We start from the raw sequence: 15,624 nt of genomic DNA on the forward strand, positions 1-15,624 counted from the left end.
CTTCCTCAAAATTGTCATTTTCTACCAATGTTTTTAACTTTTATTCTATAAACTTTTGGGTTTGAAATATTATAATTCTGTAAATTACTCTGACTTTCCTAGATAATTTTAAACTGAAGACACAAATTTTGGGCTAGTGTTGTCTATTCTTTCTCAGTCACAGAGAAAGTGTCATTCAAGCCCAGCCACAGCAATTCAATTCAGAGGATTCCAGATCATCTTTTAAAGAGCCCCTTCAATTTTCCTGGAAGCCTTAGTTAAGCTATTCTATGAGCTCACCAATCATTTGGCAAACTACCTTCCTGAGAATCCTGTGCCTCATTGTGGATTTTCTAATTAAAGAATCTCTGATCAGCTCTCAGGGGAACACAAGGGCTCTGTTGAAATACAGAATGAAAATGGTATGAAGTGGTACTAAGAGTTATAATTAGCTTTAGTAAAGGACAACTTGGACAATCGTTGGCTGAATTTTAAACACATTCACCATTTTCAAGGTATAGTATTCAAGAGGATAAAAATATAAAATAACACTTTTGCAGCACAAAATTCTGAGATTTTAATTAATTTTAGCAAACTATTCTCATAATTATATGCGGAAAGAATGCAACCTAATTTAACATGTTTAAACTATTTTGCCCTGCAATTCTAAATCAACTGTTACTGGGATGTTTCATGAACTTAATAAATTTGTTCAGAATAAACATACAGGATTGTAAGAGTTTCTTTTCTGGGAGAACCATTTTACTAATAGGTTTGAGCTAAAACATTTCAATCTTTTGAGGGGGGGTTTATTCTTGTGTGGCCAATTAGTATTTATATGCTAATAGGCTTAGCTCTTGACTCAGTTTCTTTTGACTATTTTATTTTCTAGTACTGTAGACGCATGGATAATAATTCCTGTAGAGGAAATAGAAATCTTTAAAGTTTTTCAAAGAATGATGTCTCTCTATGACCCCAAATTACTCAGAGTCACTGAAAGTAATCACGATTCAAGTGAAACAGAATATTTACAGATAAATATAAATAATTGCCAAGCTCATAGAAGAAAAAAAGTTTCTTAGCATAAGTGAACAAATCCTAAAAATGCTTTGATTCTGGCCAAGCTCAATTTTTGAGTCATGTGAATGTGAACCCAATGTAATAAAGGAGCAAGGAACATTTTATTCACAGCTCCTTTTTTAAAAAAAATCAGTGCCTTTACATAAGCACTCTAAAATAAAATTCGCTTCCTATCATTTTACCATTTTGTGCTGCAGAACAGGGAGTTGCTGCGGAATGCTGTTTTGTGCCTTGGCCTAATTACAGTTAATGTCTTTCTTGCTTTTTTTTTTATAGACAAGGCCAGGCCAGCACTATGATTCCACAAGAAGCATCAAGAACACTACATTTGGATGCAACCTATGAATAATTACAGTAGTGTAAAGGAAGACAATAAAAGGATATGTGTTAAAAAGTGATTTTTGTGGGAAATTCTAGACTTGCAAAAATTAACAAACCCAGAATATGCAAAGCTTGCTAGGGATGAGGAGGGATAGATGAATATTCTGAAAAGAAGCACATACACAGTTAACATTTATAGATATTAATAATAATAATATAAATGATTGTGATTTATGCATAAAACTAGCTATAATTAATTGAAATAATTATTCTTCACTGAGAAATAATTTGAGAGCAGCAAAACTTGCACTTCTTTTTCAACCTTAAAAAGGAAGAATACTCTGCTTTCCCTGGGACATACCAGGATCTCACAGGAGTGTAACTGAACTAATTCCTCCATCACCTTTTGGAAGCAGGTAAATGAGCGGGGGGGGAATGAAGGGGAAGTGTGGTTAAAAAATCTAAATCAGATAGGGTTGAAAATGTGTTTATAGGCAACTTCCCCTTCAGACTGGCGAACTGGAGATCTATTACAATGTTGTATAGGAATTTGGTTCATTTTTCATTTCAAATTGTGAGATTCTAACAATTTTCTAACATAAATTGATTGTTTCAGATCCTATTGCAATAGTTCTGAAAAGATGTGTGTATGGTAGCCTAGTGGTAAAAATGCCCGCCTTCCACTTGGAAATTGAGAGCTCAATACTAGGTAGCAGCAGATGCTTCTCTTCTTGGCCACATAGAAAAAATATCTGCTGTGAACTCTGTGTGGTGTCAGCTAAACTCCATCCAGCCGCTTCGACTCTACCCTGAATTAAGTGATTACAGCAGGGGTCCTCAAACTTTTTAAACATGGGGCCAATTCATGGTCCCTCTGACTGTGGGGAGACGGAGTGACTGGGTGGGTGTGGCTAGGTTGTAATGTGACTGGGTGGGCGTAGCCAATTTAGCAGTCCATTAAATACACACAAATTAAACTTTAGTTTGCTTTGTTCCTGGGGTGTTTTATTTGCTTTTATTTGTAAGTTGCTGTTTTGGTTGATTTTTCTTTTTACTAGATTGTTCTTAAGTTGTTTAGGAGTCTGGTGGTCCATTTCAGGAAACTCAGTTTTGCAGAAATTCTTCTCAGCCCCAAGGAGCTTACAATCAACAACACACACTCTCTCTCTCTGTCTCTTTCCCTCGCCCCCTCTGTCTATCTGTCTCTTTCTCTGTCCCCTTGGGAGGAAGGAACCCCTGAACTGGTGATATCTTTGATATCTCTAGTGTAGAGTAAATGTCCAGTCCTATCAAGTTCAACTAAATTTTCACCTTATTGTCATGTTTCACATAATCCAGTGATATCCCATTGCATATTGTTGAATTCATTCAGCAGTTCTTCTAGTCAAGCGTCCATTTTCATTGTTCGAATGTTGACTGTTCCTATGTCCAAAGTCCAAAGGCAGCCTGATTTAATCTGGTGATTCTTAGTATTCTCTGCCATAACTAGAATAAATAACTATTAAAAGGACATTGTATATTTTCTCATGTATAACTATTACTTCGCCAAGACAGATGATGATTAGCTTAGCCTCTTGCGGGCTGGCTAGGTGGCAAGGATTTCAAACAACATAATCAGGTTCTATGTCAGAGCTAAAATTAAATATAAGCAATTTCTCCAAATGCGGTAATGTCAGGTCTCAACAAAGCTTCCATAATTCAATATATTTTCTAGTTATAATTGGTTGAACCATTTTTATGACAGTTCATTTAGGGACAGTTCAAAGTTATGACATAACCCCCCCCCCCCCCCAATATTTACAACACAATCCTGAAGTTACAAATGTTGCAGCACCAAAGCAATCTTATAAACTTACAAAAAACATTCACCCTGTCTGTCGTCGTCCCCGCCCCCCGTGCTGGCTGGCCTGTGGAAACTCACTTATGATGATCTAGTGAACCATCTGTTTCTTTGCCTGCTTAGGTGCATTCGCAGACAGCAGAGGTCTAAAGTCATGTGAGATCACGCGAGATCAATAGTACAAGATGTTGCACTATTGATCTCACATGATGTTGAACTACTTTACAAATCTGTTCTCTGTGAACCGAGGCCTGCATGCGATCTGCAACAAAAGACTCTAGCGTGATCTCACACTACCTTAGGAATCTGTTCTCTGTGAACCAAAGCCTGCATGAGATTCATGGCAAAAGACTTTGTACGAGATCTGAGGCAAAAGACTTTGCAAAAGAGAGGCCTTCCCTCTGTTTGCAAAGCCTTTTGCCATGGATCTGGTACAGGCATCTGCTCATAAAGAGCAGTGGCCTAAAGTGCTATAGTGCAAAACCACATGAGAACAGTAGCACAAGGTTATTTATGACCCAGATTTGAAGATCTGATAGCCAACCCCTGCCATGGTCATATGGCTACATTTTGGTCTCAGCAACAGGCTGCATTTATAGCTACCTTCAGCACTTCACTGTCACGTGACAGCAATTTATGCTTTTGCTAAAAATAGATGTTTATTCAGAATAACAGAGATGGAAGGGACCTTGAAGGTCAGGCAGAGAACTCTATACCATTTTATACAAATGGTTGTTCAATTTCTTCTTAAAAACTTCCAGTGTTGGAGCAACCAAAACTTATGTAGTTGTTCCATTGATTGATTGTTCTGTCAGGAAATTGCTTCTTGATTCTAAATTGGATCTCTCCTTGATTAGTTTCCATCCATTGCTTCTTCTCTAGCCTTCAGATACTTGGGATAATATGTTGACCCCCTCTTCTTTGTGGCAGCCCCTTAGATATTGGCGTACTGCTATCATGTCATCCATAGTCCTTAAATTAGACATACCCAATTCCAGTAACCATTCTTTATATCTTTTAGCCACCAATCCTCTAATCATTTTTGTCGCTCTTCTGTGCATTCCTTCTGGAGTCTTAATATCTCTTTTACATTGTGGTGACCAAAACTGGGTGCAGTATTGCAAGTGTGGCCTTACCAAGGCATTATAAAGTGATATTAATGTGATCATGTGATCTTGATTCTGTTCCTCTTTAATGCAGCCTAGGACTGTGTTGGCTTTTTGGCTGTTGCAGCACACTGCTGGCTATATTTAAGGGCTTGTCCACTAGGACTCCAAGATCCCTCTTGCAGTTATTACTATTGACACCTACTCTATACCTGTATTTTGGTTTTTCTTGCCTAAATTTAGAACCTTCCTTTTTTTCTCCATTGAATTTCATTTTGTTAGATAGGCCCAACATTCAAGGCTATCAGAACCCTTCTGTATCTTAACCCCATATTCTGGAGTGTTGGCTATTTCTGCCAGTTTGGTGTCATCTGCAAATCTGATGAGTTCCCCATCTATTCCCTCATCTAAATTGTTGATAAAGATATTGAAGAGTACTGGGCCTAAGACAGCCTTGGGGTGCCCCACTGTATATTTCCCTCCATGTAGATGCAGTTCCATTAAGGATTATGAGTTGAGTGATTTAATAGTTTACCATGACTGTAAGAAAAATATTACCAAGGAAACAAAAGAGATTGGGTTTCTTCTTCTTGATTATGCCACATGGCCCAACAAGGGAGAAGCCTTCTCTATGCTGACTTCCTGGGTTCTTCAAAAAGTAAGTAAGCGAATGTTGATGGGAGAACGGGTTAGGGAAGAATGCATAGAACCTGTATATTGACAAAGTAGGCCAACTTACTGGGTTCTGGAGGCCTGAGAACCTGTCCAGGCAAGATAGGAGGGAAATAGGTGGGTAGCTGTGCTGCAGCATCTTTGCAGTTGGTCATTAGGGGCAAATGACCTTGGGGACCTCCTGCAAAATGTGTACTTTTAAAACAGATTCGTATTTAGCATCTAAAACAGTTTATAAATATACAAAAGAAAAAACAATGAAAATTAAAGACAATGCTGTTAAGATCTTACAGATCTTACGTGGGACAAAAGGCAATGATGAATCTAAAAGGGTCTATGACAACTCGTTGCTGCCACATTGCTTCCAACTCATCTCCACCATCTTATTGTGGGACACCTCGCCCCAACCTGCAGGGACAACTCACTGCAAGCCTGGGCCTTCAAATCTGTTGCCAAAGCCAGCCAACTTAAGGGAGGTGAAACTTCCTGCCTGCCAGTACTCCTCTCTGAAGACATCCTCGCCTCTTTTTCCAGGGCCCCCTGTGCAAGGTGGGCTAAGCAGGAGTCACACACAAACACATCTCATTCTGAGCTTGGGCACTTTTCCAAGCTGGCAAAGCTGCTAATCATGCTATGGCTTAGGAAAGGATCTTTCTTTTGGTGTGCTGTATGTGCGCCTACATGCGCGTGCACACACACACACACACTCATTCTGAAGTTTGGGATTTTTATCCACATTTTAGCTGATAAGCTATCTATCATACCCAGGCTTCCCAGGACAGGGAGGAGCAAAGTAGGGAGGGTGAAGGAAGACTCACTCCCAATAGGTATTGCGACAAAGACTCATCTTGCTGAAGCACATAGCATAAAACAATGACTTCTGTATAGCTCACCTTCTCCAAAGACTCTCATATCATTTTCCAGTGCCCCCCCACCCAAAGGTGAACTAAGCAGGAATCATTGTTTGGGGCAAAGTCGCCTTGTCACTGTCACTGCTTGCCCTTCTCACTAACAGGGGCATCACCCCAAAATATTGATCTAGAGATGGGGTAGTCAACCTTTTTATACCTACCGCCCACTTTTGTATCTCTGTTAGTAGTAAAGTTTTCTCTAACCACCCACCAGTTCCACAGTAATGGTGATTTATAAAGTAGGGGACAAAACCCCTACCGCCCATCATGAAAGCTGGAACGCCCACTAGTGGGCAGTAGGGACCAGGTTGACTACCACTGATCTAAAGTTTGATAAAAACCTTATTTCAAAATAAAACAGCAGCAGCAACTTTTCAAGGTAATCACATAGAGATAATAATGGAATTTTTGAGGACATGGATTAACAACACCCTCTTTCTTAAGAAACTGATATTCATTTATTTCTCATTTATTACTCTATGATGAGCATTTAATATTCACCTGTAACTTTCCTGATATCTCTTCTTAAATTGGAACAGGCTTTTTTGAAATCCATATTATGTACCATAATTGAGGAACACATTGAGGAAGCTACTAGTCCACATCATTTTAGCTTAAACCAATCAGCAGGATATTAGCAAGCACTCATTAGCTATTATAAGTGATTTATTTATCATATCTGGGGATCTGAGATATGGGTCTAGAAATGGTATTATAGTTTACATACAATTATGTCAATATGACATATTCTATAAAATAACCCAAATAATTTGGCCAGAATGGTTTCTCATATTGTATTTTTGGGGGGGAGGGACTCACTAAGTATGAGGCTGGTGGGGCCCAGGAGAAGAACCTTTTGTGCCCTATGGTTCTTGCTTTCTGGAACATCATTTTTCTTGAGGTGAGATCTGTCCACCCCCAATCCTTCTGGGTCTCCGAAAGAGCCTCAAAACCTTGCTTTGCCAATTGGCCTGAGACCCTAATGCAGTTATTCCATACTGGAGATGGTTAATGAATTAAAAAGAAGACTCCACCTCCACTGTATACCAGTTCCTATTTTAGCTAATTTTTGTTCATCTAATAGTTAACATTTTAATGTTTTATATTATAGTTTTTATCAGGTTGTAAGCTGCCCGGAGTCACTTGATAGTAAGACAGGCATCATATAAATTTAATAAATAAATACAAAATAAATAAATATCAATACATTCTATATAAGCAGACATTCTACTTATATTTTAAGAAGTTCAAACTCAGGGGCTGATGACTTGTTGCAAAATTCCTTAATGTTTATTTTATTATTACAATTTTAAGAAAAAGAAGTATAACACAATATTGTTTTTATTACAATATTTATTAATGCTAACACAAACACAAATAATGCTGATACAAGAGTATGGGAATTACAATGAGAAATGGAAAAAGGGGGAAATAATGTAAGCATGAACGTTTGGAAAGATAGCTAACAAATCTGAAATAACCAACCACACCTAAAGTAGCATATGGCTAATATATTTTAGTATATCCATTAATATTTTAGAGACTGCAGGACATTTTATAACCAACTTTTAGTAAAAACATGACTCTATTTAATTATCAAAATATTGACACTATTGAAACTGATAAGTGTGAAAGAAAAAGCTACAGATAAATATTTAAAGTTCTTCCATAGAAGGGTCTATGATCATTTCTATTAAAACATATTTTGTAATTGATATTATATACAATGCCAATTCAATATATTTTGAAGAAATGTGTGTTTTGGTTGATTCAATAGCATACATCAGATTGAAATGGAATTATGACTTTCAAAATTGTTCCATGATGAATTATTTCTATTTGACCTTTGTAATATTGTCACTACACATGAAAAAAGACCCAATCTGTTCATTTAATTTGCAACATTTCAGGGAAATGGAGCTATCATTTTAGAAAACATAACTGAAGCAATATACCAAGTGATAAAACATTTTTATCACCAAGTGATAAAACATTTTATATTTATTTATATCAAGTTTCCATATGTTTGAAGTTTGAAGTAAACTTAATATTTGTTCCATCTCTCTTAACTATATTAAAAATTTGCAACCGTGAGTCAGTTGTCAAGCATTTGAATATAAATCATGTGACTGTGAGGATATTGTAATCATCGTAAGTAAAAAAATTATCATAAATCATTATTTCAGTACCGTTATAACTTCAAATGGTCACTAAATGAACTGTTGTAAATCGAGGACTACCTATATTATAATTTCCTTTCCTTCCAAATCTTTCAAAGATAAATATTTCCATAATTAATACTATTTTCAAAATGAATTCCCTTCTATAGGTTAAATTAAATGGTTGTTCCAGAAAATCAAATGTACTCAGATTAATAGGCTTTCCAAAAATACTGGTTATTATTCTTTTCTTGATTTTATATTTTCTAGGAATAGAATACTGAACATATTGTTTTGATACCGTCCTATAATTCCGGAAAGCCTCCTACTTGCAAGTTGTGACTGAAGTGACTAATAAGCAAACAAATAAGTCTATCTTAAATTTATAAAAAAATGTTGAAATGGTTCATTATATGTTTACTTCCTTTTCAATGTAACTAATGTCATATCTGGTTTCACAGAAAAGATCCTTTCAGTCAAGCTTCCAACTCCTTATAGACAACGTATCATCTACCCAGAGATTGAATAGACTAGTACTGAAATCATATTGTTTACTAAAAGCAATTAGAAAATAATCAAGATTATAGTTTTCTATATGAAAATGCAAAATTAACAGAGTATATGCTGAAGGAAATGTCCCAATTTATTCAATTATTTTACAGGCCAATATCCATAACACTAAGAATTAGCAGCACTTCAGTTTCCTTATTTTCTTTTCACATACCTATCTAAAGAACAGTACATATTTATGGACCATAATAAAAAGGGAAGAATGTGGCTGGATTTTTTTCAACAGTTTCTATTTTAAATTCATGCAAGTAAACATATTTTGCAATCCCCTCTCTCCTAAAAATCAACTTTATGCAACACAAACTATATCAGCATTCAAAGTACAACTTCATAAAAGAAAATAGGGTACTTTAAATAGAACTCTTAATCCATATCAGATGGTGATAAGGTCCTAAAATGATATTGTTTGATATATTCCAGAATTTGAATATATTTGATATATTCCAGAGAGTTTGTTTTATACACAAATGGAGGAAGGGCCCCTTAACAAAAACAGAAGGCCAGAAGAAAAGATACTACTGGTCCACAAAAAGGAATCCTTATGTACCCTTAGCAGCTGGAAAAAAAAGGTTAGAAGTGCACAGCAATAACAAAATGGGAAGGAATGGAGTAGGACATAAGAAAAAAAGCAATTTCTACTAAGGTTGTAGAGTGGATATAAGTCTATACACCCCTGTTAAAATGCCAGATTTCTGAGATGTAAAAAAAAAATCAGATCAAGATAAATCACTTCAGAATTCTTTCCATCTTTAATATAAAATATAAGCTTTACACTCCAATTGAAAAACAAACTGAAATTTTTAAGAGAGTAAAATAGCAATAAAAACTTACAATAACATGGTAGCACACTATCTTTATAAGTAGGGATATGGCTATGTTCAGAATTAACCAATCATATCCAAACTGATGTGGGTACTACTAATAATGACATTACCTGCCATCAATCAAAGTGACCATGCTCAAGCCCATATAAAGTTTAGCTGTGCTGATAAGATTTTTTCTGACATTCACTCAATTGCCTGTTACAGCATGGTTTGTAAAGCCATGGTTTACAAAGGGTTTATAAAGCATCAAAGGGATTTCATTGTTGGAAGATATTAGTCAGGAGAAGGATACAAAAAATGTTCTGGATATACCTTGGAGCACACTTAAGGCAGACATCAACAAGTGGAGAAAATATGGTACAACAATGACATTACCAAGAACTGTATGTCCTTCCAAAATTGATGGGAATAATAAAAAGAAACCTGGTCCAAGGACTCCCAAGAGATCTATAGCAAAGTTAAAGGAGCTACAGAATTCCTGGAAAGCACTGATTGTGTACTACATGTGACAACAATCTCCCATATTGTCCACTTGTTTGAGGTGGCACAATGGATGCTTTTACTAAGAAAAATATCCAAACCAACTGAATTTTGCAAAAATCTACATTAAGTCTGACAAAAATATGTGGGAAAATGTGTTATGGTCGATGAGACCAAGGTTGAACTTTTTGGCCGTAATTCCAAACACTATATTTGGTGTACTTGGGTGACTGCACATTACCCAAGTGCACCATATTTTGAGCTATTTTTCTTCAGCTGGAACTGGGGCTTTAATCAAGGGAATAAGGAACAATTATCAGTAAATTTGGGGACAAAACTTTCCAGCCCCTTCTAAAATGCTGAAGATGAAGAGGAATTTCACCTTTCAACGTGACAATCCAAAGCAAAACTCCTAATCAACAGAAGAATGATTTCCCCAGAAGATCAAAGTTTTACAATGGCCCAGTCAGAGCCCAAACTTGAATCCAAATGAAAATCTGTGGTTTCATTAGGAACTGAAGAGGGTTGCACATAGGAGATACCCTCGCAATCTGACAGATTTGAAGTGCTTTTGCAAGGAAGAGTGGGCAAAGATTCTCAAAGAAAGATGCTGCCATACTGATAGACTCTTATCTCAAAAGACTAAATGCTGTCATAAAATCAAAGGGTGCTTCAAAAAAGTATTAGTTTAAGGGTATGTATTTATGCAACCTAGTTATTGTACTTTTTATTATTTTTCCTGCTAAAATAGTTTGTTTTTCAATTGAATTATATACTTTATGTTATATTAAAGATGGAAAAATTCTGATTTCTTTTGAACTGATTTCTTTTATCTCAAAAAACTGACATTTTAATAGGGGTAGCAGACTCCTTATATCCACTGTAGATGGCTTCATTTTATTTGATATGTTGTAGCTTTACCAGGGTATCAATTATTCCAAGAATAGAAGACTCAACTGCTATTTTTATTGAAAGCTCAGCACAAGTGTGAGATCTTAAGACACACAAATACAACCACTTAAGAATACCTTTTTTGTTATACATATTTCCCTCCCCAATTTATCCAGCAGTGGTGAACACTATTTGTCTTGCCACCATTACTTCATTTTCTGAAAAATTGGTAATAGAAATTTAGGATGACTTTACGATTAACTTTAGTTTTAAGACTTCAGTCATTTTAGAAATCCTAGCTAAATATAATTGTTTGTCCTGTAAAGCTGCTGTGAAAGTGAAAAGCAATTTATAAAAAGACCTAAGAAAAGAGGGCAAATTAATGATTAATAGAAACACTTACATGCATTCATTTACATGGATGTCAAATTCAGTTGCAAGAAAGAGCTATTTGATAATATTCAGATGACTCATTCCATAATTTATTAAGAAAGAACTCAAAATGTACTAGAAAAGAGAAAGTAGCCCAGGGTTCTAGGCATCTAGTTTTATAAAATTTTAAAAATGTATATATACATACATATGTATGTATGTAAGTTCAAGGAAACAAGAATTGAGAGTAGGTTTCTTAGATATAGCGTCAATCTATGATTGTTTGCTATGAAAAGCATTTATGGAAATGTTATAAAATATCCATTAACATATTTAGGCATCATCAAAAAACTACCTCAGGTTCTGGTTGCTGTTACTAACTGATCACTGTTGTATTTCCTTCTGCACCTTATTTGGTATCAGCATACTGTTGGACTATTTTTATGCCAGGTTCTTAACAAAAACCTCTATCGAAACCTGAGATACAATCTTTCCATCTCAAATATCTAAGTGGACAACTATTTTTATAATTATCCCAGCCTATTATATGTAGGAGGAGAGAAATTTAAAATTAGACCTTCTTCCACAAGCAAAAAAGAAAGAAAATATATTACTTAATTTAGCAAAACTTAATTGTGGTAAATATCTGTTAATTTTATAAAATATGAACCAAATAAGTCTGTCACACTCTTAATTTTCCAGTAGTGTTCCAATTAGAAACACCAAAAAATATCTATTTTATCATGTCATTGGTGTTTGGTTTATGGGGATTACAACAATCTCAATATATTATTTTTCATGTTTATTCCATCATCTGACACAGAAAATATGTACCGGTAATTATTTTATGGTGCGAGAAATATATTACAATCAAACCACAAATAAATGAAATAGCACTGTATAAAGCCTTATTTCCTTCATAGGCCTTATAAATGCAATTAAAAGTTCCAAAGGCCTGTTGAAGACTGTACAAATACAGTCAATTTGAGCAGATCCTTTTGTGCATTAATCATATTGAAACCCTTCCCCAAACTAGCATCTTCCAGGTCTACTTTAATTTCAGTAACTTATAATTTACTGAGTGAACATCTCAGAGTTACCAAATAAAAAGTCTAATGGAGCAACATGGCACAGTATGGGATGATGACTACCCCTGTATGTTCAGGAATTTTCTGGAAAATTAAATACAATATCCAATACATCTAACACTTTGTATTCAAAGAATTAAAATTTCAATTATTTTGACTGCTCCTATCAATTTAATTTCAGGATGCTTGATTATTTCAAAAATGAAATACACAAAAAAAGATCTGCTTTTCAAGTCACACAATTAATCAAAGTAGATAACAGCAGGCATGTGGTAGATTCTGTTATCGATAAAATCTGAAAGCAGTTCTCCTTTTCAACGGTAATAAACTAGACACCTTGGTGGGGGGGAAGGAATCCAGTCAGTCTCAATTATCCCAACTCCCCCCAAAAGCAACGTTCACAGGGGTACTGGCCTCAGCATCTGAAGATTTCATACAAGCAGTCAAAATAGCTGTCGACTAAGCTCCAGAAATCATTTGATCCACTTAAGTCACGTTTTAGCTCCGCTAAAATCAATGGGGCAAGCCAACTTAGGTTATTAATTCCTATTTGTTTTTAATCATTTTAATGCAGCAAAGCATAATTAATATCTCTTGATTCACTAATCTCTCTTTACAACTTCTAGGATTGTGTCCATCAACTCTTCTTGGAACAATATATTCCAAATTTATTACGCATGATGTGAAGCAGATATTGTCATCAAACTCCTGTCGATTCATTTAACTAAATAACTCAGACATTCAATATTAGGAAATTTCAGTCACACCACTGATAGTTTAAGTCTACCATGTTCTTCAGCACAAAAATGTCCTAAATTGCTTACGAGTTTTTTTTTTTTTAATGTTCCCGTTAAAACACCAATGGCATCATATGAATCCAAGAATTGAACGGCCTATACAAACAGAGCGCATCCCCCCTCGCGAAGTTTCTGCTCCTTCCTCACCTAATACGGCTACTCCGGCCAATTAAACGTTCCCAGGAAGTTCCATACCTTTTGCGGAGCTTTTAGCAGGCGGTGGACCCCGGCCAGTTGGGTGACCAGGGGGATGTCTTCCCTGAAGGAGTAGAGGGGAGGCCGGGTGGGTTCAGGAAAATTAGTACTATTGAAAGGATCGGTGTCGTCCAGAAACTGCACTCTGCAAACCATCGTTGCGGTAGCCATGGTGCAGCCATTCAAAAAAACATAGATATACAGCCGTGGAAACAGCGGCACCAAAACGCAAGGTCGAGAAGAATTTCTGTCTTCACCACCAAGCAAACGAAAATGACTCGCTCTACTCGCAAAACATGTAAAGTTATATCTCAGTAATCGGACAGTCGGGAGAAATCTTTGCGCGTCTTTTCCCGCTGCTGAGAAGATCTGGCGCCAACCGCGCCGAGGGAGAGAGAAAGAAAGAACAATATGCACGCAATCTAGGAGTCTTACAGAAAACAATCATCTCTCGACCATAACTCTGCTGGTAGAATTGAGGAAAGCCCACAAAAGCTTTAGCCACGCATCAAGGAGAGCAACCTTAGAACTGGCGCATCTTTCAGGCAAAGTTACTGCAGAAAGGAAAGGTGGCTGCCGGAGCTAAAACAAGTTCCTGGCGGCGACCGATGGTGGTGGGGGCGGTGGTGGTGCCTCCCTCATTCTCAGCCGGCACCTCACCCTACCGAAGTGGGAAGCAAAGGCAAATGAGGGAAGCGGCTGCTGCTGGGAAAGTTGCTCCCCTCCCCTCTTCGCAATTGCCTGAGAGGAACAATTGCTGGCGCCACCCAGTGGGTGCAGATGAATGGATCCAACAATGGCGACTTGGCACTGCTGTTTCCCAGGAAGGGCCTAAGTTCATATAGCGGTTGAATCTTTATTTTGAAAACAAGGTTTTACTTAAAAAAAAAAAAAAACCTCAGTTTGGTGTTAGCAATGTAATTGATAGGTGCATTATTTCACGGGAAGCAAGGCTGGTTTACAAAGATGGAAAGATACCATAAATCGTAAGATGCATAAGAGTTATATTTCTTTCCCCCCCCTCAACTCAGGCCTTACTGTTCCATACTCTTTCTGCACTTTGCACATTTTCTGCACTTGCCCCCGAAAAAAATAATGTGATGGATGTATTTAAGAAAAATAGCCAATGATACAGGAAAATAAGGCAAAACAAGGCAAAACAAACCTTTGCCAGATATCAAGCAAAGAAAGAACATGGATCATTGCAAAGGAGGGCAAATGGGGGAGGGGAGGGGCTGAATGAATAGGGTACACTGCTTTGCTTCTTTGGTTACTAAAATTACAGCAAAAGACTGCAGAAAACAGCAATTAGAGTAACTTTTCCAGCATCAAAAGATTCATATTCAATTGTAATATTTTCCAATAAATATTGTTTTTCATTTTCAAATGAAAATACCCATTTTCAAAAATGTGCCAATTAGATTAGAATATAGAATTAATGTCACTCTTTTCAAATTTCAACACAAGTCATGTGATCTACAGTTCTGAATGGATGGATTGAAACTCAGTGCTGAAATCAGAAAATAAATAACATAACTTTAAGGTGGTGAATCTGTTGACAGATGATAGAAAGAAAGAAGCAATTTACAAGGTAAATTGTAAATACACAAATGTTTCAGTATGATTGTTAAATCAGTCTCCCTCCCAACCCCCCAAGTTAAGAGCCAGACAATATTTCATTTTAAGGCTATGGCTGCCAGACAGAGGACATAAGGATGAAAAGGATTGTTATTTATTTCATTAAGAAAATGTGTATGGATCCCCAATTCACTCTGTGACTGAGCAGCTAACAAAGGTAGAAATCTCATTATAAAAAAAAAAAAAAGAACAATACTCCTGGTGACAACAGTCAGTCAAACAAGTCACTTGATGGGTTCCATTCTACTCTGGCTTTCCTAAGCCTATTGGCCAAAGAAGGGCCCTACAAAACAGTGTCAAAATGGGAGCCAATGTTTATTTATTTATTTATTAGAATTTGTCAAACACAAATGAGAACAAGAATAAAAGAATAAAAATACAATGACGGGGATGATAGGCACATTAGTGTACATGCATATCCCCTCTATTAACCACTTAAGTATGATGTAATGTCCACGGAAGTCGATTTGTGACTGAAACTGCAAATTTGTAACTGAAACAATTGAATCAGGTAGAGCATTCCACACTTTGACAACTCTATTACAGAAGTCATATTTTTACAGTCAAGTTTAGAATGCTTTACATGGAGTTTAAAGCAGTTGTTAGCACATGCGTTATTGCAATTAAAACAAAAAAAGTCATTTACAGGTAAAACCTTACTACATATAATTTTGTATGCAATACCTAGGTCTGACCACAAG

General features: G+C 36.3%; 1 protein-coding gene across 10 annotated transcripts in view; it reads right to left on the reverse strand.

Moving 5' to 3' along the window:
* The window catches only part of FHOD3 (formin homology 2 domain containing 3), a 268,815-nt gene extending 254,848 nt beyond the window's left edge, over positions 1-13,967 (reverse strand). For all 10 annotated transcript variants that reach the window (XM_026678282.2, XM_087946239.1, XM_026678281.2 and 7 more), the window contains exon 1: positions 13,286-13,967. In XM_026678282.2, the coding sequence (XP_026534067.1) occupies positions 13,286-13,456 (171 nt within the window). In that variant the 5' untranslated portion in view covers positions 13,457-13,967. The remainder of the gene's footprint in view (positions 1-13,285) is intronic.
* Between the last annotated feature and the right edge of the window lie 1,657 nt (positions 13,968-15,624).

This window comes from Notechis scutatus, chromosome Z, assembly GCF_049901735.1.
Source record: "Notechis scutatus isolate UNSWTSFEM ecotype Mainland chromosome Z, rNotScu1.2, whole genome shotgun sequence".
Classification (NCBI taxonomy): domain Eukaryota; kingdom Metazoa; phylum Chordata; class Lepidosauria; order Squamata; family Elapidae; genus Notechis; species Notechis scutatus.